This window comes from Gopherus flavomarginatus, chromosome 11 (genome assembly GCF_025201925.1).
Source record: "Gopherus flavomarginatus isolate rGopFla2 chromosome 11, rGopFla2.mat.asm, whole genome shotgun sequence".
Lineage (NCBI taxonomy): Eukaryota > Metazoa > Chordata > Testudines > Testudinidae > Gopherus > Gopherus flavomarginatus.
This window is the reverse complement of record NC_066627.1, coordinates 21,670,027-21,697,611: the sequence shown is the minus strand read 5'-3', so window position 1 is coordinate 21,697,611 and position 27,585 is coordinate 21,670,027. Positions and strand designations below refer to the sequence as shown.

Below are 27,585 nucleotides of genomic sequence, written 5' to 3'. Positions count from 1 at the left end.
TCGGCTTGCAGACTCAGATTTTGAGCTACTCGCCTGAGGAGGTCCTGGTGCGCCCTGAGGTCCAGCGGGGGGGGGGGGGGGGGCTGTTGGAGGAGGTCCCAGCCACCGCTTCATCCGGGGAGGAGGAGGAGGAGACCCCCGGCAAGAGAGTGTCTAACGGCGGGTCTCCTTCGGCCCTCGCCTCTGCCTCAGGAGCCAAAGCGGAGTCTTGATGCTTGGACCCTTCCTCCCCATCCGGGGAGGGAGGGGGGCGAGACAACGAGGCTTCAGGTGCCCTGCGCTCCGCAGTCGCCGGCCTAGCAGGGAGCTGTTGGGGGCCCTGGGCCTGATATGCCCAGGGTGTCCAGAATCCCCATTGCTGCGGGCCTTGGTCCTGCTGTGGCGGATCGCTGAACAGCGCCGCCTGCCGGTCGGTGCCCAGCGCGTACCCACTGTCCGTCAGCGAGGATACGGACGGCTGTCTGGAGGGCCATGGCGGGGCGGACCCTGGATGGTAAGGGTCCGCGCGGGCCGGCACGGACGATCGTCTCGGTGCCAGGGACCGGTGCCGGGAGTCATATCGGTGCCGGGACCGGGACCGGGTTCTGTCACGGTGCCGGGATCTGGACCGGTACCGGGCGCCGCTTCGGTGCCGGGATCGGGACCTGCCACCAGCTCGGTGCCGGGAGGTCGACCGGGACCGGGACCTGCCACCAGCTCGGCGCCGGGAGGTCGACCGGTGCGGCGAATAAAGTCTGGATCGGCTCCTGGAATCGCGGTGCCGGTATCTGCGGCTGGAGTCCGACCGCGATCGTCGTGATGTCGACCGGTGCCGCGAGTGCGACCGGTACCGCTGAGGGGAGCGGTGCCGGGACTGCGAGCGGCGGCGGGATCTGGAGCGACCGTGACGTCGGGACCTGGATCGAGAACGTGAGTCCCGGGACGGTGCCGACATCATAGGTTTTCCTCTGGACACGACCCGCACCGGCGGTACCGGGGGTGGCCGCTGAGTGGGCTCAGTCATGGCTATGAGGTCCCGTGCCGAGGCGAAGGTCTCTGGTGTGGATGGCACCACTATCTCAACCCCAGATGTCATGGGGGAGCTTGGCGGCACCGGACTCGACGGACCCGCCGGGCCCGGAGTCGACGGTGCCGGCGGCGCCGCGGCCGATGTTGAGGCCGGGCGCTCCAGTCGGGTCTGCCTGGCCGGAGTAATAGACTTCGACGGCCTAGGCTCTGTCCCCGGTGCCGGAGAAGGTCGGTGCCGGGGAGTCTTCTCGGTGTCGGTGCGATCCGGTGCCGGCGCCGAGATCACGGCCTGCGAAGCCGCCGGGTCAAGTGCCGCCTCCATAAGGAGAGTCCGGAGCCTTTGATCCCTCTCCTTCTTAGTCCTTGGCTTAAAAGCCTTGCAGATGCGGCACTTGTCGGATCTGTGCGATTCCCCCAGGCACTTCAGGCACGCGTCGTGGGGATCGCTGGTGGGCATGGGCTTCTTGCAGGCCGCACACTGCTTGAAGCCCGGCGAACCAGGCATGAGCCTGGTGCCGGGTGCCGGGAAGGGCTAAGCCCCCGGCGAAGAACTATTTACAAACTACTTAACTTAACTACTACTATCTACACTTAACAATCTAATTAACAACTACAATAGTGCTAGAGATAAACGATAGAGAACAAGGAGAGCTAGGGACGTGGAGGACAGCTATGCCGCGCTCCACAGTTCCAACGACCGACACGGCGGTAAGAAGGAACTGAGGAGCGGGTGGGCCGGCAGGAATATATATTTGGCGCCATGGCGGCGCCACTCCAGGGGGCGACCTGCCGGCCCACTGGAGTTGCTAGGGTAAAAAGTTTCCGACGAACGTGCACGCGCAGCGCGCACACCTAACTGGAATGGATGTGAGCAATCACTCGAAGAAGAAGTGGTAGCTTTCTTCTTGGGCCTTTTTTTAAGGAGACAGGCTCCTTCCATGCAGAGTTGGTGAGGGAGGTCTGTCAGAAGCCGAGGCAGGTGACTGGGAGGACTTTGGGATCCTGAGTTGGAGGCCAGGCGGAGAGATTTCTCCATAAAAATGAGTTTGAGTTTAAGGTCCCTCACTTTCCTCGCGCAGGTCCTAGGGTTGTGATAGTAGAAGCACTTCTGGTGTATGTGTGTCTCCTCCAAGCAGCAGACACACTGGGTATGTCTGTCTGTGACTGGCATTGCCTCTCAAAAGGAGAGGTAACATTTAAAGCCCAGAGACTCGGGCATTCTCAGGTGAAATTGTCCCTGAGGGGTGAATGAAAATGTAACGTAAAAATAATGTTGGTGTTAGTATGTGTGTATTTTTTTAAAATAAAGGGAGAAAAAAAAGAGGAATGAGTTCTAACTAACCATTCTAGCTACTACACTATGCAGCTAATCCAAAATCTAAATCTAAGGTAAGTCGTGTAGAGGCACTGCTGGAGCTCTGACTCAGACCAAGAGCGATTCAGAGGGAACTGAGGGGTGGTTGGTCACACAGCACCAGTTAACCGCTGATATTAGCATGAGATGGGAATAGCGCATGTGCTGCCCAACATGGCACTGCTGTCAAAATTCTTTGACTAGACGTTCGGGGCGCACAATCACCTAAAGAAGAGCACCCATAGAGACATCACTCAAAGAAGAGCATCAAGATGCTTTTTCTTCAAACCTAGGAATCTCTTGAAGATTCTTTAATGATGCATTTTATGAGAAAACTGGGAGTTAATTTAGTACAATACCTTACAGCAAGATCAAGATAAGGTGGAAACCAAAAGGGAAAAATTCCATAAGAAAAACACTCGTTTCATTCCATACCTTAATGCCACAAAACAGATATGGTGTTCCATAGCTGAAGAATCTAAAGATCTAAAACTCTCATTTCCCCTTTTTGTACAACACTGGGAAGAAAGGTCCTAAAGAGCTGGAGATATTTAAGTTTCACCTCCTCCCTACTATGTAGAAAAGTATTCCACAGAGGTGATTAAGGAATCCCATGATGAATGGATACATAATATTTCCATGATGCATGACCCTGTATCTTTTTTTTGCAATCCACTATTCAAACACTTAAAGGTATTGCAACTATCACATTGCAGACACCACAGATTTAAAAACTTCTCCTTTCACCTCAAAGAGGCCGAAGACACCAAGAGCCTTGCTTTCCAAATGGCTGCTGCTATGTGACTGGCTGATCAGTAAACAGAGAAACATTTATGAAATCACACTCTAAAACTGATGGATTTGAGGTTAGGATAATTCATTTTGTTTTCATCCCCAGAACATTCAGGAAACTGAAAAAACGTTGATCAACTCATAAAAATGCAGAAAAAGTTGGTTATTGACTTTATATATCTATTAATACATATATGTATGATGGAACATTTTGTAATTTTTCTGGTTGCATTGGTAACCACAAAATAAAGCTCAATAAATAAAGTGGTGGGCAAGCCACTGAAAGGCTGCTGAGATATTAATGTTCTCATTCCACTATATATATAGAGCAACAATGGAGATGGGCGAAACAATAATATTCCCAATAGCAAAACTATGGTTTAGTAATATTGAGATAGAAAAGACAGATGTGTCAAGAATATCAACGTAAGTATTATATACCTATCATCCATATTTCGCTTTTTTCTGTATTCCGTATAAACATTCTAGAAGAGTTTTCTTCTATACTTTGCTTGCTTGCTTGCTATCTCTTTCTCCACACTTCTGTTTGAGTATATCTATACACCCAAGCCAATTTTTAATCTTTTTTAAAAAATATTTTATAAATTTGTTTCACTGCACCAAGGAGTTGCAACTAATTTTTGTTTTTTCAATTCACAATTCATCATATCAAACTACATGCCTACATATCTATGGAACAGTATATAAAATCAAAATAAATCTGCATTATCAGTTATTTTTCTACTCTTTGAAATCTGTTTCACGTCTAGTACATGCCAGCTAAGACTTCAAAACACTGCTTACTGTAAAATGCTCATCTTCAGCTGCAGTCCATGCAGTACTTCTATCACTTTCTGCACATCCCCAAGAAGTTGATGAGTGGCTACAATCTTCTTGGCATTCTGGTGGGAATAATTTTCTTCCAGAAATGCTAAACCATGCATGTGACCATTACTTAACCACTCCTTCTCATACCAGTATTTTAAGCTGGATCTCTGACCTAAAGCAACAGTAATGAGTAGATTAAAATAATCATTAAGGTAACTTTGGTTTGTGAACATTACAGGTAATAGCTGTCATTAACTTGATATCGACTAATATAAACCTTGCACCATCTTATTAATAGTAACTCCTCTTAGCAATAGCACTAATAAAAGTCTATTTGACATGGGACACTCCACTGCCCCAAAGACAGAAAGAACATATGAAGTGGGAAGAACATATGACACCTTGCTCCAGGTCAGGGAATTCTACCTAAGTGTAAAGCAGCAGTATTCAGTGAGGACTTCCATGCCAGACAGTTGCAACTGACTGACATCTTCATATTTTTGATGTATTCTTATCAATAGAGTACTGCACATTCCAGTAACTAAATCTTCAGGCATAAAGACACTATGTAATTCAGTGCAAATGATTTTAAAGAATCTGTGGACAAACAAATACACCACAGGGCTGTGAACTTCCCCATCACCAGTAGTTTCTTTGATGCCTAATTAGTCACATTTTATAAGCAGAATGCATGTACCAAGATGCAGTCATTGACCAAACAATTTTGACCAAAACCTTATGCAAATATATGACTATCTACCCCTTGCTGAGGCAGTTGCGGTATCACAGAAACAGCTGAAATGCGACTCAGTTATAGATGTGATAAACACAATAGTAATAAATCAATAGGCTTGGCTGGGGCATCGACAGTTTGTGGAAAGAGTCAGTTAGGACATACCCAGTCCAAGCTATTGGGGTCCACAGGGCAGGTGAGGAGATGTACAATTGTGTACCATCACCATGGTGATATGACCATCCAATGTTTACAGATGACCTCACCCAGAGACCTTCTGTATGCAAAACACTAAACGATGTGGTAAACAGAGGACACTGCAGTGTTGATGTAGCTGCGTTGGCTCCAGGGTATTTGAGACACAAGGTGGGTGAAGTAGTATCTATGAAGCTTAAAAGCTTCTCTTTCACCAACAGAAATTGATCCAATAAAACATATTACCTCATGGTAAATAGGACAGATTTTTAAGGGATCCAAATCCCTAGGCAATGACACATATTGTCTAGCAACACTGTGAGGTCTTGTAGATATGACCAAAACCACTGCAAAGTAGTTCCAGGCACACCAGCAACATCCCTTAGTAAATAAAGCAACAACATGTGGTCAGTGATAGGAAAAACTGCCAAATACAACAAAAAAAATCGATGTCAATTCATCCTAATTTAAAATCTACAGATCATTTAGGACCCTGACTGGCAGTCTCAACTCCCCAAGGCCTGGTCTTCGGAGAAGGGATGTGGGGGAGGTGTCGACCTAAGATACGCAACTTCAGCTACGGGAATAGCGTAGCTGAAGTCAACGTATCTTAGTTCGATTTACCTTGCATCCTCACGGCACGGGGTCAATTGCCACGGCTCCTCCGTCAACTTTGCTTCCGCCTCTCACCAAGTTGAAGTTCACCAGTCGACGGGAGAGCGATTGGGGATCGATTTATCGCATCTACACTACATGCAATAAATTGATCCCTGATCGATCAATCACTACCTGCCGATCTGGCAGGTAGTATAGATGTACCCTAAGACAGACTGAATCTGGACTGAAATCTAGCCAGGATGTTACTGATTTAGAGGTGGACTTGGAGCCAAAAAGCCATTACCCTTCTGGTTTACTGTCCCCAAAGAAGAAAGGTCAGACAGGGAGACTACTAGGAAGGACTCCTGTAACTTAAGAGGGGTGAACCTCCATAGTAAGTGGTGGATGCCAGTCAGCTAAGTGATGTCTTGATAATATCTCTTCAATAACAGCAACACAATGGCAGAAAACAACTTTCTAAGTAGCCAGAGTGGGCATAGATCAGAGTATAAAATACACAAACCCTTGAAGGTATCGGGGACAGTGCAGAAGTCAGTCTGTTAGTTACCCCAAGTTCCGACAATTAAGAGAACTGGAGAGACAAGCCCCAAACTTCTCAATCTTCTCCAAAAAAATTCAGCAAACTTGTTAAGAGTGATTATTTGAAGGAATTACTAAATCATAGATTGTAAGTCCAGAAGGGACCACTGTGATCATAACACAGGCCACAGGACTTCCCTGAATTAATTCCTGTATGAACTAGAGCATATCTTTTATTATAATATTTCAAGAATGGATTTTAAAAAAAATAAAGATATGGAGTGATGCAATCTGAATAATTTAGATTGTGCACAACAGGAATTTATTCTGATGGCTTCTTACCTTATCTATATTCTAACACAAAATAAAAAAAGTGGATCACAAATGCATTTCAGAGATGAAGGGAGGGGAGAGGAGAGATAGTTATGGCTGTTAGGAAACAGCCTCCTGCTGGTTAAGTTCATGAGGTAGGACTGGCATCAGCCTTAAAGGAGTCTACAGGACTGCTGTTGATGAGCCTGCCACAGCCATCAAAACAGGCATATTTAAAATAAAAGTGGTGATTTGTAACAACACTGTCGTCAGGCACAGGTTCTATTACACTGATACATGCTCAGAGGCCTGTGTGGGAAAATGCCACTGTTATAAACATTACATATCAAAAGTGATACAATATTAAATTATTCCATTTTCATTCTATTTACCATCTTTAACATTACTTAGTTCAATATTACATCAATTAATTGCTTTGGTTAACTAAGTTCAAGCTACAGCATTACCTAAAGCTTCCTTGCACTTAGTCAACAACAATTTACCATTAGTTTCAAACAAATTAAAAACTCTCAGGAGAGCTCAAAAATAAAACAGACTGAAAAATTAGACAACTTGATCTGTATTTTCCAGTCAGATAGCACACCCCAAATTAATCTGTATTAACAGCAAAATGTATGTTCTATGAAGATTATCTTTAAAATTACACACATTTAATTCCAACATCTGTTATGGTTTCACATAACACATCTGAACAATGTTGACTAAACAATAACAAATGAAAGCAAATTAAATTCACTTTTTAAAAAATCCAATCATCTAAAAAGGACAGACAAACTAACAGGGCAGAAAATAGTGGTATAAGAAAAAAAACTATACATACATACTTTGTAATAAAAATAAAAAGCTAATAAAATTACTACATGTATTAGAAGGGTCTGTAACCTTAGAAATCTTTGTACCTGGAGGATCTTGGCAAATATAGCAGGTATATTTCTCAGGTACATTATCTTCCAGTAAACCCATACAGACTCCATGCTGCCAGCACAGACACTCTTCACACTGTTTGAAGTTAAGAATTGCACATCAACAAATGAAACCTCAATACAATTACCTCAATTAGTAAGATTAATATGTGTATGTATGTAGTGTCTGTGTAACAAAAAAACCCATAAACTTAAGAGAAATATAGGCCTAGAAAATGACACTCGGATCCAGTCTTATTTTAAGAACAGCAATTAAATTAAAAGATTGCAACTACAATGAAATTTCCATCTTCCCCACTCATTTTTCATAAAAATCACCACCATTTTAGAGTGACATTAGAGATCATAAAAAGTAGCAAACTGATACCCCATGAGACCAAAATCCTGTAGTACATGAGCATATAGACCAAGCATTGATGCAGCCGTATCTGTCCCAGGATATTAAAGAGACAAGGTGGGTGAGATGATATCTTTCATTGGACTAGCTTATTTTGATGAAAGAGACAAGCTTTCCCAGACCCGAAGAGCTCTGTGTAGCTTGAAAGTTTGTCTCTCTCACCAACTAAATGTGGTCCAATAAAAAAGACATTACCTCAACCACATAGAACAAGGGTAGCCACAGAACAAGTCCAAGCTTCCCCTACCAATTTACCTACAAAACTCCAGAAGTGAGAGAATAGCTGAGTCACCTTCATTCAATCATTATTCAGATCAACACAATCCAGGTACTATATCGAATGCGAAGATACCTTAAAGGCAGAGACACTTAAATCTGGTCTAAACTTGAAAGTTAACAGTATTAAACTGTATCAGTATTAAAGAGGTACAACTTTCTAGTGTAGATAAGGCTGCAGCTGCATGTTGTGTTTCATGGTTAAAAAAAAAAAAAAAAAAAAAAAAAAAGACTGAAAAGTACCCCACTGCAATTTCAAAACAGTTCCTAGAAGTTACCACTAGTCCCATTTATACAGTCTAAAAAGGGGTACAAAGAAATTCACAGATAAATAAGATAACCAAATCTCTCCTCTAAGGAGTTTCTAAGTTTGATAATGAAAAAGATGGTGGAAGTGGGACAAAACTGCACATGAGGGAACATTATTTACAGGACTGTGTCATGGTTCTGCATATGTTCTTTTACAGAAGCCTGTTACAGAGAGGTGCAAGAGGAAGAACCCTTCCTGACTCTCCCTAATTTCCTGAGTGGCTCTCTCTGCACAGGCCTTACTGACAGGAACAAAGAAGCTGTTTTTCAGTAGAATTAGCTCAACCAAATAGTTACAAAATGGCCAGCTCAAACAACTTTAAAAGTATTAAACCGTACCTACAATGGCATGAAAGTTAGTTTTCAGTTGAGTTGGGCTAACTCAATTGAGAAACATGTTTATTGTCCCTAGGGCCACAGAGATTGTTTAGACTCAAGTTTGGTTCCTGTTTTGAGAGAACTGATTCCCAATTAACTCAAGTTATACTTTTGTAAATGTTAACTTAGACACTACACAAATGTCTGTAGTTTACTCCTGCAGCAAAAAACTCTAGTCTAGACATATCCTTTGGGACATATCTTTCATCTATGGGGAGAACACATGATTGCAAAGCACATTAGAAGCACCAACAGATTCTGAACACCCAGCTTCGTGGTTAGGTCCAGTGACCTTGGGGCAGAGACAGAGAAGACCATGGAAATGGGGTAGGGGGAGAGCACAACACCGAAGGCGGAGAGGGAAATGTGGAAGAGGAGAGACTTTTGCCTTCTACCCCCCAAATAGACTGCAAGATCCATATACCATGTATCCAAGGAGGCTGGGATTAAGGAAAGTCTCTCCCACAAAAAGGGGAGAGGAGAAGAAGAGGCATTCCTTCACCCTAAGAACTGGAGGGGAAGAGTGGTGGAAAGAAGAGGAAGGAGACAGGCCAGTCAAGTAGGATGGGGTGGAGGGCTGTAAAAGGTAGAAGACATCCCTGGGAGGCGGGTAGGGGAGGAAGTAGTCTCTCTTCTCACCACTAAGACAACGGTGGTGGGTAAGATGGGAAATAGAAAGATCAGTTGAGAGGAAGACTCCCCATCCAAAAAAGGAAAAAGGCAGGCACCCCTTCCAAAATGGGTCTCCTCAATAAAGGAAGGGAAGAGGAGGCAGAGAAATCCTACCAAGGGAGGGTCCAGAGGAAAACCCAAGGGAAAGGATGGGTTAATGGGAGGAGGGAAAGCAAGCAGAGGAAAAGGGAAGCCAAAGGAGGACATGTCAAGAACAAGAGGAGAGCTCCAGGCCCTGTCTAAACTAACACTTTTGTAAAATTCCTCATGACTGCGCAACAGAGGAGCTGCACCAGTAAGAGATTTTAGGAACGTGCTAGTGTAGACTGGGGCCACAAAGGGAAAGGGCAGAAAAGTACAAGGATGCTGTCAAACTGAAACCCACTCTGCTTTAAAGCATGATTTTAAAATATAGTGTCAAGGTAACACAGGGCACCAAACTAACTGACAGAAAAGTATTTCTCTCCAATTTTTCAGTTCTAGTAATCTCAAGGATTACTGGTAGCAATCACACACAAAACATGTTCAGACAGAAGTGGTTTTTAGTTTATGTGCCTTTAATTGGATGTAAAGCAGATACTGAAAAAGCAGACAAGACAGATTAGTGAGTACAAAAGAAAGAAAAGTCAAGGAAAAAGAAAAAGATCAGGACAAACAACAAGGAAACAAGTATGTTACTTCTGTTTCAAAGTTTTATGGCAAGTTTATAAAAACGATACAAAAATACACAGACATTCAGTTTGAGTTCATATACTGAATCAGGAGATATCGAAACATGGGACTGTGGAATGAGGCAGGCTGGGGAAACTCTCATGAACCCAATATCTCTATATAAATATTAACAGATATAAATGAGGAATATGCAAAGTATAATTTGCCACACAGGCAAAATACCCAACTACAGAATTCAAGACAACTGTTTTAACTAAAGTGAATGTTTTGAAATGTCTTAATCTTCTAAAATGCTGAAAGCTGCCCCAGACATTTCAGAGTGTTCCATGGAAGGACACGATGCTCATCACCCCTTTTTTACTGTCTGTCCAGTGCTTCCCACTTTTGCTTACCTGGCTACAGACCCACTGTAACAGGTGAGAGGAAGCAGATTGAGCCAGAGTATAGATTAGTAATGGAAAGTGAGCTAAAATAAGGAGCTAGAGGTTTTGAAGGAGAAGAAAAGGTGGACAAGGGCAGGGGCAGCTCTAGCTTTTTTGCTGCCCCAAGCATGGCAGGCAGGTTGCCTTCAGCGGCTTGCCTGCGGGAGCTTCCCGGTCCCATGGCTTTGGCGTACCCACTGCCGAATTGCCGTCGAATCTGTGGACCTCCTGCAAGCAAGCCGCCAAAGACAGCCTGACTGCTACCCTCGCAGGGACCGGCAGGACGCCCCCTGTGGTTTGCCATCCCAGGCATGCACTTGGAGTACTGGTGTCTGGAGCCACCGCTGGACAAGGGGGGAGGAGGAGGAGGAGAACAACAGGACTAAAAAAAAATACAAATTAATTACGTATGCAAAGGAGGTGAGGAGTGGATTTCCCCATGCTGGTATGTGGAGTCACTCTCCAAAATTAAAACAAACAAAAAAACACACCAACAACAAAAAAATTCATGACTTAAACCCAGAAAAGAATATGCACATTTGTTCTATTTGGGTAAAGGGGTAAAAAGTGAGGTGGTAAAATTTGCAGATGATACTAAACTGCTCAAGATAGTTAAGACCAAAGCAGATGGTCTCACAAAGATCTCACAAAACTAAGTGACTGGGCAACAAAATGGCAAATGAAATTGAATGTGGATAAATGTAAAGTAATGCACATTGGAAAAAATAACCCCAACTATACATACAATATGATGGGGGCTAATTTAGCTACAACAAATCAGGAAAAAGATCTAGGAGTCATCGCTGATGACATCCACGCAGTGTGCAGAGGCGGTCAAAAAAGCAAACAGGATGTTAGGAATCATTAAAAAGGGGACAGAGAATAAGATGGAGAATATCTTATTGCCCTTATATAAATCAATGGTACTCTCATCTTGAATACTGAGTACAGATGTGGTCGCCTCAGCTCAAAAAAAAGATATACTGGCACTAGAAAAGGTTCAGAGAAGGGCAACTAAAATGATTAGGGGATTGGAGAGGGTCCCCTATGAGGTGAGATTAAAGAGGCTAGGACTTTTCACTTGGAAAAGAGGAGACTAAGGGAGGATATGAAAGAGGTATATAAAATTATGAGTGATGTGGAGGAAGTAGATAAGGGAAAGTTATTTACTTATTCCCATAATACAAGAACTAGGGGCCACCAAATGAAATTGATGGGCAGCAGGTTTAAAACAAATAAAAGGAAGTTCTTCTTCACACAGCGCACAGTCAACTTGTGGAACTCCTTACCTGAGGAGGTTGTGAAGGCTAGGACTATAACAGCATTTAAAAGAGAACTGGATAAACTCATGGAGGTTAAGTCCATTAATGGCTATTAGCCATGATGGGTAAGGAATGGTGTCCCTAGACTCTGTTTATCAGAGGGTGGAGACGGATGGCGAGAGATCACTTGATCATTACCTGTTAGGTTCACTCCCTCTGGGGCACCTGGCATTGGCTACTGTTGGCAGACAGGATACTGGACTAGATGAACCTTTGGTCTGACCCAGTACGGCTGTTCTTATGTTATGTTCTTATGTTGGGGCTAATTGTTGTCCAGACCTTACTGTGAGGATGTAGGCCCCAGGAGAAAGTCTCATTCCCCTCCAATAAAAGGGTGATCAGTGTAAAAACTGAATTCCTGCCTATATAGCTCTAACAGCAAAACCCCATGGTCCTCCAGAGTTAAGCAGAGACCAGGATGAAGCCTCAGTGACAATGACACAGGTCCATATTTAAATAGATTTTGTTTCGGTTCTAGTACTATTAATTTAGTAATTCTTTCTGTACAAATGTACTGTTTAAATGCAAAAACCATGTATGTACCTTTCTGTAACTACTGTATTCAGACACAAATGGTTATGAATTTTATACTATATTAACTGTACATGGTCTAGTTGAAACCACAACATTTTGCACTTCCTGTTACTGGGCCCAATCCTGCTCCAACTGAAATCAGTGGGAGGTTTACTGTCAGCTTCAAAGGGAGCTGCACCAGACCCTTTGTTATTTAACTGTACCAATATTAGGATTGCATACAATTTTTGTATGAAATCTTTTTGTAAAGAAAAATGAAGATATTCTCCATGCTTAATGGCACTGAACTTCTTAGGGATGAACACAGTGGGGAAAAGACGGTTACTCACCTTTGTAACTGTTGTTCTTCGAGATGTGTTGCTCATATCCATTCCAGGTAGGTGTACGCGCCGCGCGTGCATGTCTGCCGGAAACTTTTTACCCTAGCAACTCCAGTGGGCCGGCAGGTCGCCCCCCAGAGTGGCGCCACTATGGCACTAGATATATACCCCTGCCGGCCCGCCCGCTCCTCAGTACCTTCTTGCCGGCTACTCCGACAGTGGGGAAGGAGGGCGGGTGTGGAATGGATATGAGCAACACATCTCGAAGAACAACAGTTACAAAGGTGAGTAACCGTCTTTTCTTCTTCGAGTGATTGCTCATATCCATTCCAGGTAGGTGATTCCCAAGCCTTACCTAGGCGGTGGGGTCGGAGTGAGAAGTCGCGGCCTGGAGCACTGCCGAACCAAAGGCCGCATCATCTCTGGACTGCTGGACCAGGGCGTAATGGGAAGCGAATGTATGGACCGATGACCAGGTCGCCGCCCTACAGATCTCTTGGATCGGGACGCGGGCGAGGAAAGCCAGCGATGACGCCTGTGCTCTGGTGGAGTGAGCAGTCACACGGCCCGTCGGAACTTGGGCCAGGTCGTAGCAGGTCCTGATGCAGGAGATAACCCATGAAGATAACCTTTGGGAGGAAATCGGCAGCCCCTTGACCCGGTCCGCTACTGCCACAAATAACTGGGGGGACTTGCGGAAGGGTTTGGTCCTGTCCACATAAAATGCTAGTGCTCGACGGACATCTAGCGAGTGAAGCTGCTGCTCCCTACGTGACGAATGGGGCTTGGGAAAGAAGACTGGGAGGAAAATCTCTTGGTTCACATGGAAAGCTGAGACCACCTTGGGAAGAAAGGCAGGGTGAGGTCTCAGCTGTACCTTGTCTTTGTGGAAGACGGTATACGGTGGGTCCACCGTGAGGGCCCTCAGCTCTGACACTCGTCTAGCTGAGGTAATGGCTACAAGGAAGGCGGTCTTCCACGAGAGGTAGAGCAGGGAGCAAGTAGCTAATGGCTCGAATGGAGGGGCCATGAGCCGAGTCAGGACCAGATTGAGGTCCCATGAAGGGGCCGGAGGGCGAATTTGCGGATAGAGCCGCTCCAGCCCCTTCAGGAATCTTGCCACCATAGGGTGAGAGAAGACCGAACAGCCGTCCACTCCAGGATGAAACGCAGAGATGGCGGCTAGGTGTACTCGGAGGGACGACAGTGCCAGACCCTGGGTCTTAAGGGACCAGATATAGTCTAAAAGAGTGGTGACGGGAGTCTCCGTAGGACGAAGAGCTTTCTTTGAACACCAGCAGGAGAAACGCTTCCACTTAGCTGTGTAAGTCGCTCTGGTGGAAGGCTTCCTGCTGCCCAGGAGAACCGGGGTAGAGCAGCGTAACTCAGAGTCTGTCAACCACGCAGGAGCCATGCCGTCAGGTGAAGAGACGGAAGGTCCGGGTGACAGAGCCTGCCGTGGTCCTGAGTGATCAGGTCCCGATGAAGGGGCAGGGTAACCGGGTTGGCCACTGAGAGGTCCAGCAACATGGGATACCAGTGCTGTCTGGCCCATGCTGGAGCTATGAGGATCACCCGGGCTCTGTCTCTGCGCACCTTGATGAGAACTCTGTGAATCAGCAGGATGGGCGGGAAAGCATAACACAGGTGGGCTGTCCATGGGATCAGGAATGCATCCGCTAGAGACCCTGGCTCCCGACCCTGGAAGGAGCAGAATGTTCGACACTTCCTGTTCACCCTGGACGCGAAGAGGTCCACCCGGGGACGACCCCACCTCTGGAAGAGTGAGAGGGCGACGTCCGGATGGAGGGACCACTCGTGCGAACGGAAGGATCTGCTCAGCCGATCCGCCAGGGTGTTCCGCACTCCAGGGAGATAGGAGGCGGAAAGGTGAATCGAATGGGCTATGCAAAACTCCCAGAGACGTATTGCCTCGAGACAGAGTGGAGAGGACCTGGTGCCGCCCTGCTTGTTGATGTAAAACATGGTCGTTGTGTTGTCGGTGAAGACCGCGACACAACGACCTTGAAGGAGATGGACAAACGCTTGACAAGCAAGGTGGACCGCCCTCAACTCCTGTACGTTGATATGGAGGTTGATCTCTTGTGGTGTCCACAAGCCCTGGGTTCTCTGGGTGCCGCAGTGAGTCCCCCATCCCAGATCGGAGGCATCCGTGATCAGGGATGCTGAAGGCTGGGGCGGATGGAACGGAAGCCCCGCACAGACTACCGATTGGTCCAGCCACCATCGAAGAGAGTCCAGCACACTCTGAGGGACGGTGACGACCGTGTCCAAAGACTGTCTGGCCGGCCGATACTGCGCAATGAGCCATGATTGAAGAGGTCTCATGCGGAGTCGAGCATATGCTGTTACAAACGTGCAGGCTGCCATGTGGCCTAGGAGGGCCAGACACGTTCGTAGAGAGGTCATCGGGGCCGCTCGCAAACGTAGAATGATGTCCGACAAGGACTGGAACCTGGGCAAGGGTAACAAGGCCCTGGCCAGGGTACAATCTAGAACGGCCCCGATAAACTCTATCAGCTGCGTGGGAAGTAGAGTAGACTTGTCCACGTTGATTACGAGGCCCAGGGACGCAAAGAGGGTGCTGATCCTGTCGACATGGTCGCGGACCTGCAGCTCCGACGTGCCTCGGATCAGCCAGTCGTCCAAGTAGGGGAAGACGTGGATGCGGCAACGTCGAAGATGTGCGACAACGACTGCCATGCATTTTGTAAAGACTCTCGGGGCCGTAGAGAGGCCAAACGGAAGGACCGCAAATTGGTAATGTTGGCGGTCGGCCACGAAGAGGAGGAAATGCCTGTGTTGGGGGGCAATCGAGATATGAAAGTAGGCGTCCTGCATATCGAGGGCGGCGTACCAGTCTCCGGGATCCAGGGAAGGGATGATGGTTCCAAGGGATACCATGCGGAACTTCAACTTCACGATATACTTGTTGAGTTCTCGCAGGTCGAGAATGGGCCTGAGGCCGCCCTTGGATTTGGGGATTAGAAAGTAACAGGAATAAAACCCTTTGCCCTTCTCGTTGTCCGGAACAGCCTCTATGGCTCCCTTGGCAAGGAGCGCGTGCACCTCCTGACGGAGGAATTGCTCGTGAGAGGGGTCCCTGAAGAGGGACGGGGAAGGTGGGTGGGAGCGAAGAAAACTGCAGGCGATAACCGGCCTGCACCGTACGGAAGACCCAACGGTCTGACGTTATTTGGGTCCACGCCGGGAGGAAAAAGGAAAGGCGGTTGGAAAACTGCAGGGAAGGATCCGGAGGGGAAACTGCTACTGCGCCCCCGGGCGCACCTTCAAAATGAAGGCTTAGGTCCTGGAGGGGCCTTGGTGGAGCCTTGGTTCTGCCCCGTTTGCCCACCAGACTGCCTGCGGCGGTTGTTCCTGCCTCGGCGCCTCGAAAGGTCCTGCCGAGGCAGGAAAGGTCCTGGGCGGAACTGAGAGTATGGCCGCCACTGCTGGTTTTGCTGCCTGAACGGCCTACGTTGTGTCGCTGGCGTATGCATGCCCAGCGACCTTATGATGACCCTGTTATCTTTTAGATCCTTCAATCCAGGGTCTGTTTTATCAGAAAACAGGCCCTGGCCTTCGAAGGGGAGGTCCTGGATTGTGTGCTGGAGCTCCAGCGGAAGGCCAGAGACCTGCAGCCAAGAAATCCGGCGCATCGTAAGCCCCGAAGCTAGGGTCCGAGCGGCCAAGTCAGCAGCATCAAGGGAGGCCTGTAGCGATGTTCTTGCTACTTTCTTGCCCTCGTCCAGGATGGTGGAAAATTCCTGGCGTGCATCCTGGGGCAAGAGCTCCACAAACTTCCCCGCCGCTACCCAGGAATTGAAGGAGTAGCAGCTGAGGAGGGCCTGTTGGTTTGAGACCCGGAGCTGCAGCGCCCCCGCCGAATAGACCTTGCGTCCCAGGAGGTCCATCCGCCTCGCCTCCTTCGACTTGGGCGCTGGGGCCTCTTGCCCGTGGCGCTCCCTATCGTTCACTAACTGGACCACCAACGAGCAGGGGGTCGGGTGAACATATAAGTACTCATAGCCCTTTGAGGGGGCCATGTACTTTTGCTCCATCCCTCTAGCCGTCGGAGGGATGGAGGCCGGTGACTGCCAGATGTTAGTGGCATTAGTCTGGATCGTTTTTATGAAGGGCAGTGCCACCCTGGTGGGAGTATCGGATGAAAGGATGCTCACCACCGGGTCCTCAACTTCGGACACCTCCTCCGCCTGCAAGTTCAGGTTCTGTGCCACTCGGCGGAGGAGGTCCTGGTGTGCCCTCAAATCCAGTGGGGGGGGGGGGGGGGCTGGAGGACGAGGTGCCCGCCACTGCCTTATCCGGAGACGAGGACGAGGAGACCCCCGGCAACAAGGTGTCCACGGGGGTTTCCGCGAGGGGCTGCACCTCTGTTTCCGGAGGGAGCTCTGGGTCCCAGTGAGTACCGTCTGTCTCCGGGGAGTGAGGGGGTCTAGACGCGGTCGCTTCCGGTGGTCTGCGCTCCGCCACAGGGCGGGGGGTAATGTGTTGTGGACCCTGGGCCTGAGAGTATGCCCATGGGGTCCAAAACCCCCACTGTGGAGGCCCTCGTTCTTGTGGCGGAGGGTCTTGGAACAGGGCCGCGTGCCTGTCCTGTGCCATGGCATAGACACTGTCAGTGCGGGAGGAAACCGACGGCTCCCTAGAAGGCCAGGGGGGCGCCGAGCTTGGTTGATATGCAGCCCTATGCGCCGTGACTGACGCTCCCCTCAGTGCCGAGGCTCGGTGCTGCGACCCACATCGGTACCGGGATCGGGACCGGGAACAGCATGATGATCTGTGCCGAGATCCCGACTGGGAGCGGGAGCGATGACGGTGCCGGGAGCGAGACCGCGACCTTCTGTGAACGCGGTGCCGGGCCGGCAGCGGAGACCGGGACCTACCACCAGCGCGGTACCAGGAGGTCGACCAGGTTCGGGACCTGGCACCGGTTCGGTGCTGGGAGGTCGACCGCAGGGCCGAACGCCGAGGCGAACGGCTCCTGGAGTCTCGGTGCCGGTGGTGAGATGAGCCCGACCGGGACCGTGCGGATGGTGATCGGTGCCGCGAGTACGACCGGTACCGTCTGGGCGACCGGTGCCGGGACTCCAAACGGCGCCCTGAGCGTGAGCGTTCGCGCCTCCGGGGTGATTGGTGCCGGGACTCGGGAGACAGAGCTCGAAGCATCGGCTTACCCCTGGAAGTTATGCGTCCCAGAGGTGCCGGATGAGGCTGAGATGGCTCCGTAAGAGCAATTAAGTCCCGAGCCGAGGCGAAAGTCTCCGGCGTCGATGGGACCCTTAGCTCGACCCCTGATCTTACGGGAGAGCTAGGTGGAGCTGGACTCGACAGACCTTCTGGGCCCGGAGTCGACAGCAGTCCTGCAGGCGGTGCCGCGGCTAAGGTAGGTGCCGGGCGGTCCGCTCGGGCCTGCCTTGATGGTGTCGCAGACGCCGAGGGACGTAGATCTGTTCCCGGTGCCAGAGATGGTCGGTGCCGGGGAGTCTTGCCGGTGCCGGCGCGGTCCGGTGCCGTAGTAGAACTGGCTGACTGTGCCGCCGGTGCCGGAGACAGGGCCGCTTCCATGAGGAGAGCGCGAAGTCTTTGGTCTCTCTCCTTTTTAGTGCGAGGCTTAAAGGCCTTGCAAATGCGGCACTTGTCGCTAATGTGCGATTCCCCAAGGCACTTAAGGCACGCGTCGTGGGGATCGCTTGTAGGCATCGGCTTTTTGCACGCCGAGCACTGCTTGAAACCCGGCGAACCAGGCATGGGCCCGGTGCCGGGTGCCGGGGAGGGCAACGGCCCACCCGCAGGCAACGTCCGATAACTATTTACAAGATTCTAACTAACTACTAGACTAAAGGACTATCTACAACTCAACTAAGAACTATCTACAATCAAACGACGAAGATGAACAGGAGAGCTAGGGACATGGAGGTCAGCAAGCCGCACTCCACAGTTCCAGCAACCGACACGGCGGTAAGAAGGAACTGAGGAGCGGGCGGGCCGGCAGGGGTATATATCTAGTGCCATAGTGGCGCCACTCTAGGGGGCGACCTGCCGGCCCACTGGAGTTGCTAGGGTAAAAAGTTTCCGGCAGACGTGCACGCGCGGCGCGTACACCTACCTGGAATGGATATGAGCAATCACTCGAAGAAGAAGAGAATATTACTTACTTGTAATTCTGCGTTTTTGTAGATAAGAGCTCACAAGACTCCCACTCACAGGTCTTGCACCCCCATGCATAAACTGCCTTAGCTCTTATGTTTTTGATGCCTCAAGACACCTGTGGTTGGTACAAGGGCTCCCTGGAATGTGTATGCTCCAACAACAAGCACCTCAGAGGTCCCAGAAAATTCTAGCCAGTTTCTTTCAGATAAGTAAGAAAAGGCAGCATTCTGTCTCATTCTAATTGGCATTTCAAGTGCCCACATTTAAAAAAAAAAAAAAATCAGCAATTCCTCCAGGAATGGGCAAATCTCCAAATGACTGCTTTGAGGGCAGATACAGGAGACACCTCAAATCTGAGCTTCCAAATTCTGGGGTAAGGTAGAGGTCTGAATGAGAATCCTCTGAGGGGATATCTTCAACAATGCAGATTTACAATTAAGTAGTTTTTTCTTCTTTAAGGTTACAACTGCATAGAATTTTCATTCTTCAAGAGTAAGTGGCTTGGGCGATGACGCAAATAAAAATAATTAGAACGTTCCAAGAAGCAGTGTCAAAAAGAGGCTGGTACCCAATAAAGAAGAGAGTCCCCCATCCACCCCATAGAATAATGAAAAACATATACATAAACAGCACCAAAGGATGCATCCTTCTAAAACAGGGGGGAAAGACAGCTCAGTGGTTTGAGCAGTGGGCTGCTAAATCCAAGGTTGTGAGTTCAATCCTTGAGGGGGCCATTTAGGGATTGGTCCTGCTTCTAGCACAGGGCTGGACTAGATGATCTCTTGAGATCCCTTCCAACCCTAATGATCTATGATTCCAGAAACTTTCAAAAGCTAGCCGACTCAGATAAGAGATGTCTCAGTATGTGAATCCAGAGATGGAGAAATAAAAACTCCTATGTATTCTTCTGTTATACAATTTCCCAGATAAGACAACCAAAGAGTGTCTAGACAATTACTTAATCAACTAAGTTGTGACACTGCGGTCTGTATGGTTTTATAAAAATATGCTAATAAGTAAATATAATGTAACTGGAATATACTTCATACAAAAGGTCTCTTGTAAGGTATCATTACAAAGCTTATAATCTACTGAGTGTGATCATCCTATTTGCATAAATGTAACACTCCTGTATCTGAAACTAGAAATATGAAATACAATTCTGAGGGCCTACTGTAATTATGCAAAGTGTGGACCATTAATCTTGATGACTCCCATTAACCAGGGCAATTGACTGAATGGCTCTGTTTGCAGGCAGGCCTCCCTGTGAATCAGGCTGGGAGGAATGAAGGCTTGAAGTGTTGCAGTGACATGTGATCATGTTACCTGAAGTGGAATCCATCTTTAACCTGTGTCTTTCCATTGAGAAGGAGGGGGTGGGAACCCAGAGAGGAACAAAAGGATTCCCACCTTATGCAAAAATGTATATATAAAAGGGGCGGAACAAAACAAAGAGGAAAGAGAAGCCATCATAAAAAATCCCCTAGCTACCACTTAAGCTGAAACAAGAGCTGTACCAGGGAAAAGAATTGTGCGCAGCCCTGGAAGGTGTCCAGTCTGAGGAAAAAATATTAACTTACTGAAACATATCTTAAGGGTGAGATTATCTGTATTCAGTTTAATTAAACAAATTTGCACATTTCATTTTATTTTGCTTGGTGACTTACTTTGTTCTGTCTGTTACTACTTGAAACCACTTAAATCCTACTTTCTGTATTTAATAAAATCACTTTTTACTTATTAATTCAGAGTATGTATTAATATCTGGGGGGAGCAAACAGCTGTGCATATCTCTCTATCAGTGTTACAGAGGGTGAACAATTTATGAATTTACCCTGTATAAGCTTTATACAGGGTAAAACGGATTTGGGTTTAGACCCCATTGGGAATTGGGCAACTGAGTGCTAAAAATAAGCACACTTCCGTGAGCTGTTTTCACAACCTGCAGCTGTGGGGCGAGTAATTCAGACCCTGGGTATTTGCTGAAGCAGACAAAAGTATCTGGCTCAGCAAAACAGGGTGCTGAAGTCCTGAGCTGGCAAAAAAAACAGGAGCAGAGGTAGTCTTGGCACATCCGTTGGCAGCTCTGAGTGGGGTTTCTGTGATCCAACCTGTCACAGTGTTTCTAACAAACTAAGATTTGCTGTCCTAGCCAATTTTAATGGCAATGTAGGCAATGCAGCTGGTGGTATGGCTACATTTGAAATTTCAAAGCAAGTGTAAGTGTGGTGGGAGCACCAGCGCTGGGAGAGAGCTCTCCCAGTGCTGCACGTAAACCACATCCCTTACGGGTGTAGCTTGCAGCGCTGGGAGCCGCGCTCCCAGCGCTGTGGCACTGATTACACTGAGGCTTTACAGCGCTGTATCTTGCAGCGCTCAGGGAGGTGTTTTTTCACACCCGAGCGCGAAAGTTGCAGCGCTGTAAAGTGCCAGTGTAGCCAAGCCCTACGAAAATAGCCCAAAGCCACCCAGCTGTCAGAACCACCATGGACTTCTCCAAATTGCAGCAATTCCCATAACAAAGCCAGCCACCCACCAGACCCCTTTGGGCATGTCTCTGAAGTACAGACAACGTCCCTCTCCTGGACAGAAAGCCACCTCCTCATGACAGCCAGCCAGAGCAATCCACGGTCACTATTTTTTTGAACCAACAACATTAGTTCAACCCTAAAAGCTCTTGGTCCCCCCTTCCCCACAAAAAAGCCAAAAACAAAAACAAAAAACCCCCACAACCTTCCAGAAGATCCCTGTAATAGAAAGACATTCAAAATGAAGGAGTAAGACACTGAGCTACCACCATATGTTGCCCTTTGTGTTTTGCAATAATAGAATATATCGCAGAAATCCACCCGTTGCCAGAAAATTGTACTCCAGCATCTAAGTTTTAATTTCTAATCAAGTTATACTTCTAGCCCTCACATCTATGCATAGGAGAGCAGTGTAACTGAAGAAATTATACTTTCCTGAGTCTGCAGACAGCCTGAAATAGCATAGAGAGATGTGAACTTCCCCAATTCATCTCTATAGGGCATCTTAAGTCTGACATCTAAGCCTGATAATTGCAAACATTACGATTTTACTCCTTATCATTTTAGGACAACTCCAATGCTAATTAATGTGTATCTCACTCCCAACAAATTCCTGCGTGTTCTCAAGTACTAACTGTGCCTATGCAGCTGCTATAACACCAGCTTCCCACTCCCTAATAGCTACTACCATGGAGTAACATGTTATCAATACAAAAATCTATTGCAAATCAAAGCCTGAAAATAAGGAACAAAAGAATTTATCATTAAAATATAAATACATGCTACTGTACTGATTGCATTATTCAATTTCATATTACATTTGTAAAAACAGAGATAACTCAGGAGCTATAATTTTAAAAGTATGTCTATATAGTTCAATTTACGGAAGATGCAGCCTTGGCACTGCTGAGCTTCAGGAACGTTTTAGAAAACAGCCCTGACTGAGACTGCACAAGTATCCTCTGGTGGTGCCTAATTTTTACAGCAGAGATAAAAAATAATGGTAACAATTTATAATCAACAAAAGGGTAATATGATGAGATGGCTGATAAATACACTTTGGCGGAATACAAGGAGAGACTGAAAAACTAACTACAGTAAGAAGTCTAAGTTGGATAATATGAAAACAGATTGCAGAGAATCTGCTACTCATGGTGAAACCTCATCTATTTCTGAGAAAAATATTTAACAAGTATTTTCCTAGACTGTAATAGGATTTTCCCCATTTTCACAGTACAAGTTACATCAGTCAGCATCCTGTGATCCAAGATGTGAGGATGCAGCATGCAAAAGCCTTTTTGGGTCAAGATGTCTGAAATCACTGGTAGGAGATATGCATACAAGTAGTGGCTGGCCCAAGCTAAGGCAATTAGTACGACCTAGGACTCACAAGGAAGCAGCAGCAGCAAAATGCAGTAAACTTACCTACCAAAAATAACCCAAGAACCAAATTTTAAGAGCTCTAGGCCACAGTGCTGAAAGTCTGTCTGATCTCTCCCCATTCTCCCCCCTCCCCCACGGCCCCTCAAACATGTGCACATTAGTGGTGTGAAAGATATTGGCCAAAGGGTCACTCATCCTCAAAGAATCCAGGCAAACCAAAAGGTAAATAAAACCACTAGTTTTTATCATGTCTTAACTTATATCCACTCTCAATGCTCTTGGGGTTCAAGGAAAACAAGAGTCCTCAACCCCTTAAGTCACGAACAAACGAAAGCCATCTCTGATCCCTTCCTGCTCCTTGAGGTTAATGTAAGCAAAAGATCTCAAATCCCTTAGCCTCAGGATTAAAAACAAACAAAACAGTCTCTAATTGTAAAGACAAGAGAAATTCACAACCTAGAGGTACTTAAAAGGCAGGCAGCCAGTTTCCCTCAAAAAGTTTCCAACAGACAGCACTTGATTTCTTACTTTCTCCTCCTATGTCCCAGACTGGTATCCTGCAAGGTTAATGAGATTCAGCTACTTTTAAATCCTGCTCATTAATCCTTATGTCCCACTACATACAATGTCCTATCCCAGCTTCTTAAGGACTCCTAATCCACACCCCAGGCAAGACCTATCCCAGAGAGAAAGCTTCTGGCATATCAGGGTGAGGTATATTTCTTTTCTGCCACTTTGGGAGAACTTGGGGAGAAAAGTCTGCAGTGTTTTCCACACTTTCTTCAGCAATTCATCTGAAATAGGATGCAAGTGCAAAGAAAGGATTTCCAGTCAAGTTACCAGTCAACTTTGAGGACAGAAACTGATTCAAACCCAACTGTTTTAGCCAGCTGCTTTAAACATTTGAGGGAACAGAGGGATACTGGATCCTCTGGAACACAGTAACTGTCTTTCTGTTCCTCTGTTGCAGAGATGTATCCAGCCTCTGAAGAATTCTCCCCAGCAAATACGTATCCTCACTCAACCTGTTGCATTGATGAGGGTAATGCAAGAATTGTCACTGCTCTGCAAGTAATGTCAGCTGAACCAAGATATTCCATACAAGGTTATTCCAGACTGTTAGACCAGCCTGCCTTGCACAGATGAATCCTACTTCTAGGGCACATATACTGATGCTGGAATAAATGGTGGTCCCATACCACCAAGTGCTCTGACAGAGTTTGGTGTTGGGTGCTGAATATGGTGCCATTATGACACTATATGACTAACCTGAAACACGAGTATTTCTGCCAACAGGCACTGCTTCAGTCAAGTTTCTCCAAATGTTGCTCCCTACTTGGATTGGGGTAGCTGGAGCCTTTGGTTTGAGAACTTGAAGTCAAAGGTGATGCACCAAAGGAAAGCTGTCTCTCTCTCTCAGCTTCCTGAACTGCATTTTTCATTAGAGGAGTTGGAGCTCAGCCACTGACTTGGTATATGAATGCACCAAGGGTATTAAATCATCACTACTTTGGAGACCTCTGCTTCAAACTGGTTCAGATTGCTTTGATACAGCTAGTAAAACACATCTGCTAGGTCTAGGTCAACAGAAATGGCAACAGGCCAGAATTATGGGCATCTGATGGTGGCCTCCAGGACTGATTCTGGATGATCCTTTTAAAGCATATACAACCCATATGCCTAGTCACATTCACGCCAAGTTCCTCTCCCAGGTGCAGAGCACACAGCCATGCCTACCATTGAGATATTCCAGCCACTCTAACACTTTTTCAAATTGCTGAGCTTCTTTCTATCCTCCCTTTTGCAAGCAACAGAATTACAAAGTAGCAGTCAGAGATAATGACCAATCAACAAAGCACTAAAAAATATAATACATAAAAGACTACATTGGGTGCATTCATGAGCCGAAAGGTAGTTCAGACATGACTTGAAGTCTTGCAACAAAGCCAAACTAACTAAACGAGTTTGGGGATTCAAAAGTAAGCCCCAAAACATTCCTAAAACCGACCATTTCCCAAAAATGGAGTCAAGAGCCCTTTCAACAACTGGTACTCCAGGCCCAAAGTATCAGCAACCCAAACCACTCCACAGAACTGATTCAAATTTTTATTTTCACCACTCGCCCAAAATTCAGAGAAATGATCAAAAGATACTTGCCAAAAGAGCACTGGTGAACAGAGCTGGAGCAACAACAGTTAAAATCAAAACACTACCTGCCAGATGCTTTTTGCCAACTGAAGTTAGTAGAGAACAGACTGGAATGATCTGTAGCTGGTGCACATTCACTTGGTAGAGCTCTCCTGACAACACATATGTGCCTCAGAGGATCAAAGCACTTAAGAGCTCAGGGAGCTCCCTGAAGACCCAAGTGTGGAATCTTGTGCAGATATTTAGAGAGACAGGGAAAGTTCCACATTTGCTGCTGCTATTGTGTAGCTAGAGAAAGGTTTTTCACAAACTTGGTTGAAAGGAGAGTAATATATCCAGATTGAATGAAGGGATCTTGAAAAAAGTGAAAATTTAGAATGTGCAGAATATTACATAATGCATCAAGAATTGCACCCCCACGCAAAACAGCAGGTTCTACTTTAAAAAATAAAATACCACCAGATTTTTTCCTGCCCCAATGTTAAAAAATGTTTTTAGAGGATTTTACTAAGGCGTTTAATAATATCCCTCATGTAAACTGAATCAAGCACTAACTCACTGTACTTGTTCATCCTTTTGACTGGGCCAGGTATGGTGAATGTACATTGTGATGAGGCAGGGCTTTTAAAACTAGCAAATAAATAGCTTCTGAGCATGCTCAGAAGTTTGGGGAAGGTTTCAAATCAATCTCAACATTTTAATTTTAATATTATTTATTCTCTAACCTAGTAAAGACACTATCTTCAAAGACAACTATGTCCATGACAAGTTAAAAACTTCAGCCATTTTTGCTGCAGCTCTGTTACAAAAGTGTTTTTGTAAAGAAGTAGAAACAATGTTTTTCCCCTCCCATTCACCCTTAATTCAAAAGTAACTGGGGATTTTACTCAAACTTTCAAAAAGGCAACATTAATGATGATGGTCTTGATGGAACTTACATGGAACATGAATTTCTGAGGTGAACTACCAAAAGCATAATTTGTTCACCTGCTATCACAGAACAGTTGCTCACCCCTGCTAACCTCATCATTTTTTTTCTTTTTCTTTTTTGAGATGCCAGGGCAGAGCAATGATACATTTCATAAGGGATACACTCTCACATATTCCTACAGATACTTCCACTGTTGGGCTTCAGATGACATCCCTTCCTGTATTTACATTTACTTCACTACACATCCACAGTCTACAATCATATACCTGAATCATAAAGTCATTTTCTTCTTCCACTTCACAAATGCATCGAACAATCCCAAAGTCACTGTCTTCTTCATCGAACTCCTCATCAGGGTTAGTTGTTACATCAATGTCCTGACTGCAGTCATCATCACTCCAAAGCAAACTATCTGTAGATGACTCACTCAAGGTATCTTCCTCTGTGTCAAAAAGTTAAATTGAATATATCCGTCAGAGTGATTACAGGAAAAAGCCAAATGGGGTGGCCATTCTAAATTACTGTGTATCTGGGGATATGCATTGCAGGCACTATAAAATATGTCTAAGAGTCTGTGTTTAAAGTAATAGTACAGTATTAGGCTTAGAATGTGTTGAATTTGTACATTAGTTCGCAAATTCATATCTGCTAAATAACAGTTACTCCTTAATACCTTTTGCCTTATCAAAACCTTCAGAATTCTTAAGATTTTAGTTCCCAAAAATATATCTGAAAATGTCTCAAAACAAAAACAAAGTCACAAGATTCCTTTCCCACTTTAAGTGAGACCTGTTCCTACTTCCATAGAAAAGCAGAAGTGAGAACCACAATCTGGAAAAAAGTATATTTGTTTTTGGAATGAGGAGTTCACATCTTTGAGATGGCCAATACTATGCTGACAGCTAACAAAAGTTTCTCTTCAAGGTCTGAATTTATTGAAACTGGGACAGATTTTGTGGTGCTATTCCTAGCTAGATGTAGGAGTATCTAGAGGGAACAAAAGTTTATCTTCTTTGATGCCAAAGATTTTTTTCCGTCACGTGTTTTAAAATCCACTGATGTTGCCACAGGAATGTTTAAAAATTTAAATAAGCTCTTTATCAATAACTCAATATTTCCAGAGTTGGACCTGCTTTGATAATAAGAGTTCAATTACACATTTCAAAGCCACATCCTATAGAAGGAGACAGTGCTGTAGCATATTGCACCACTGGGAGCCACTGTCTGTCCAAGAGGCACAATGTCTACCAAGAGTGGTCACTGTACCACAAGTCACCAGGTTCAGCATACATCCCTCCCATGCAGATGCGCTGCTGTAGCACTTTAGTGAAGCTGCTCCTATGCTGATGGGAAAGCTCCTGTCAGCATAATTAATCCAACTCCCTGAGAAGCGGTAGCTATGTCAATGGGAGAAGCTCTCCTGTTGACATAGCCCTGATTACACAGGGGGTGGGGTTGGTATAACTATGTTGCTCAGGGGGGCAGATTTTTCACATCTCAGTGATGTAGTTATACAGATATAAGTCTGTAGTGCAGACCTGGCCCCAGTCCTGGCACAGGAGAATAAGGAGTGGATGGAAGCCTTTGAACTGGCTCCTCCTTGCGCATCTGATACAAAGTTGGAAACAAACTGAGCTCTTCGTATATATTCAATATCAGAAACAATGTTGTTTTGTTTTAAGTTTATAGTGAAGTAAAAAAATGTTAGGGTTAAGGTTGCCCAAGCAAACTTAACTCTGCCCTCTTTTGTGTACAGTTTGTAATTACATTAAAACATACTATTTAAACAAATACATTT

The 27,585-nt window shown here is 46.2% G+C and overlaps 1 protein-coding gene across 9 annotated transcripts in view; it reads right to left on the bottom strand.

Moving 5' to 3' along the window:
* The window catches only part of PHF20 (PHD finger protein 20), a 182,105-nt gene that overhangs the window by 31,002 nt on the left and 123,518 nt on the right, over nucleotides 1-27,585 (bottom strand). For all 9 annotated transcript variants that reach the window (XM_050918588.1, XM_050918593.1, XM_050918586.1 and 6 more), the window contains 3 exons: nucleotides 26,054-26,229; nucleotides 7,280-7,379; nucleotides 3,959-4,154 (listed from right to left, as the gene is read on the bottom strand). In XM_050918588.1, the coding sequence (XP_050774545.1) occupies nucleotides 3,959-4,154; nucleotides 7,280-7,379; nucleotides 26,054-26,229 (472 nt within the window). The remainder of the gene's footprint in view (nucleotides 1-3,958; nucleotides 4,155-7,279; nucleotides 7,380-26,053; nucleotides 26,230-27,585) is intronic.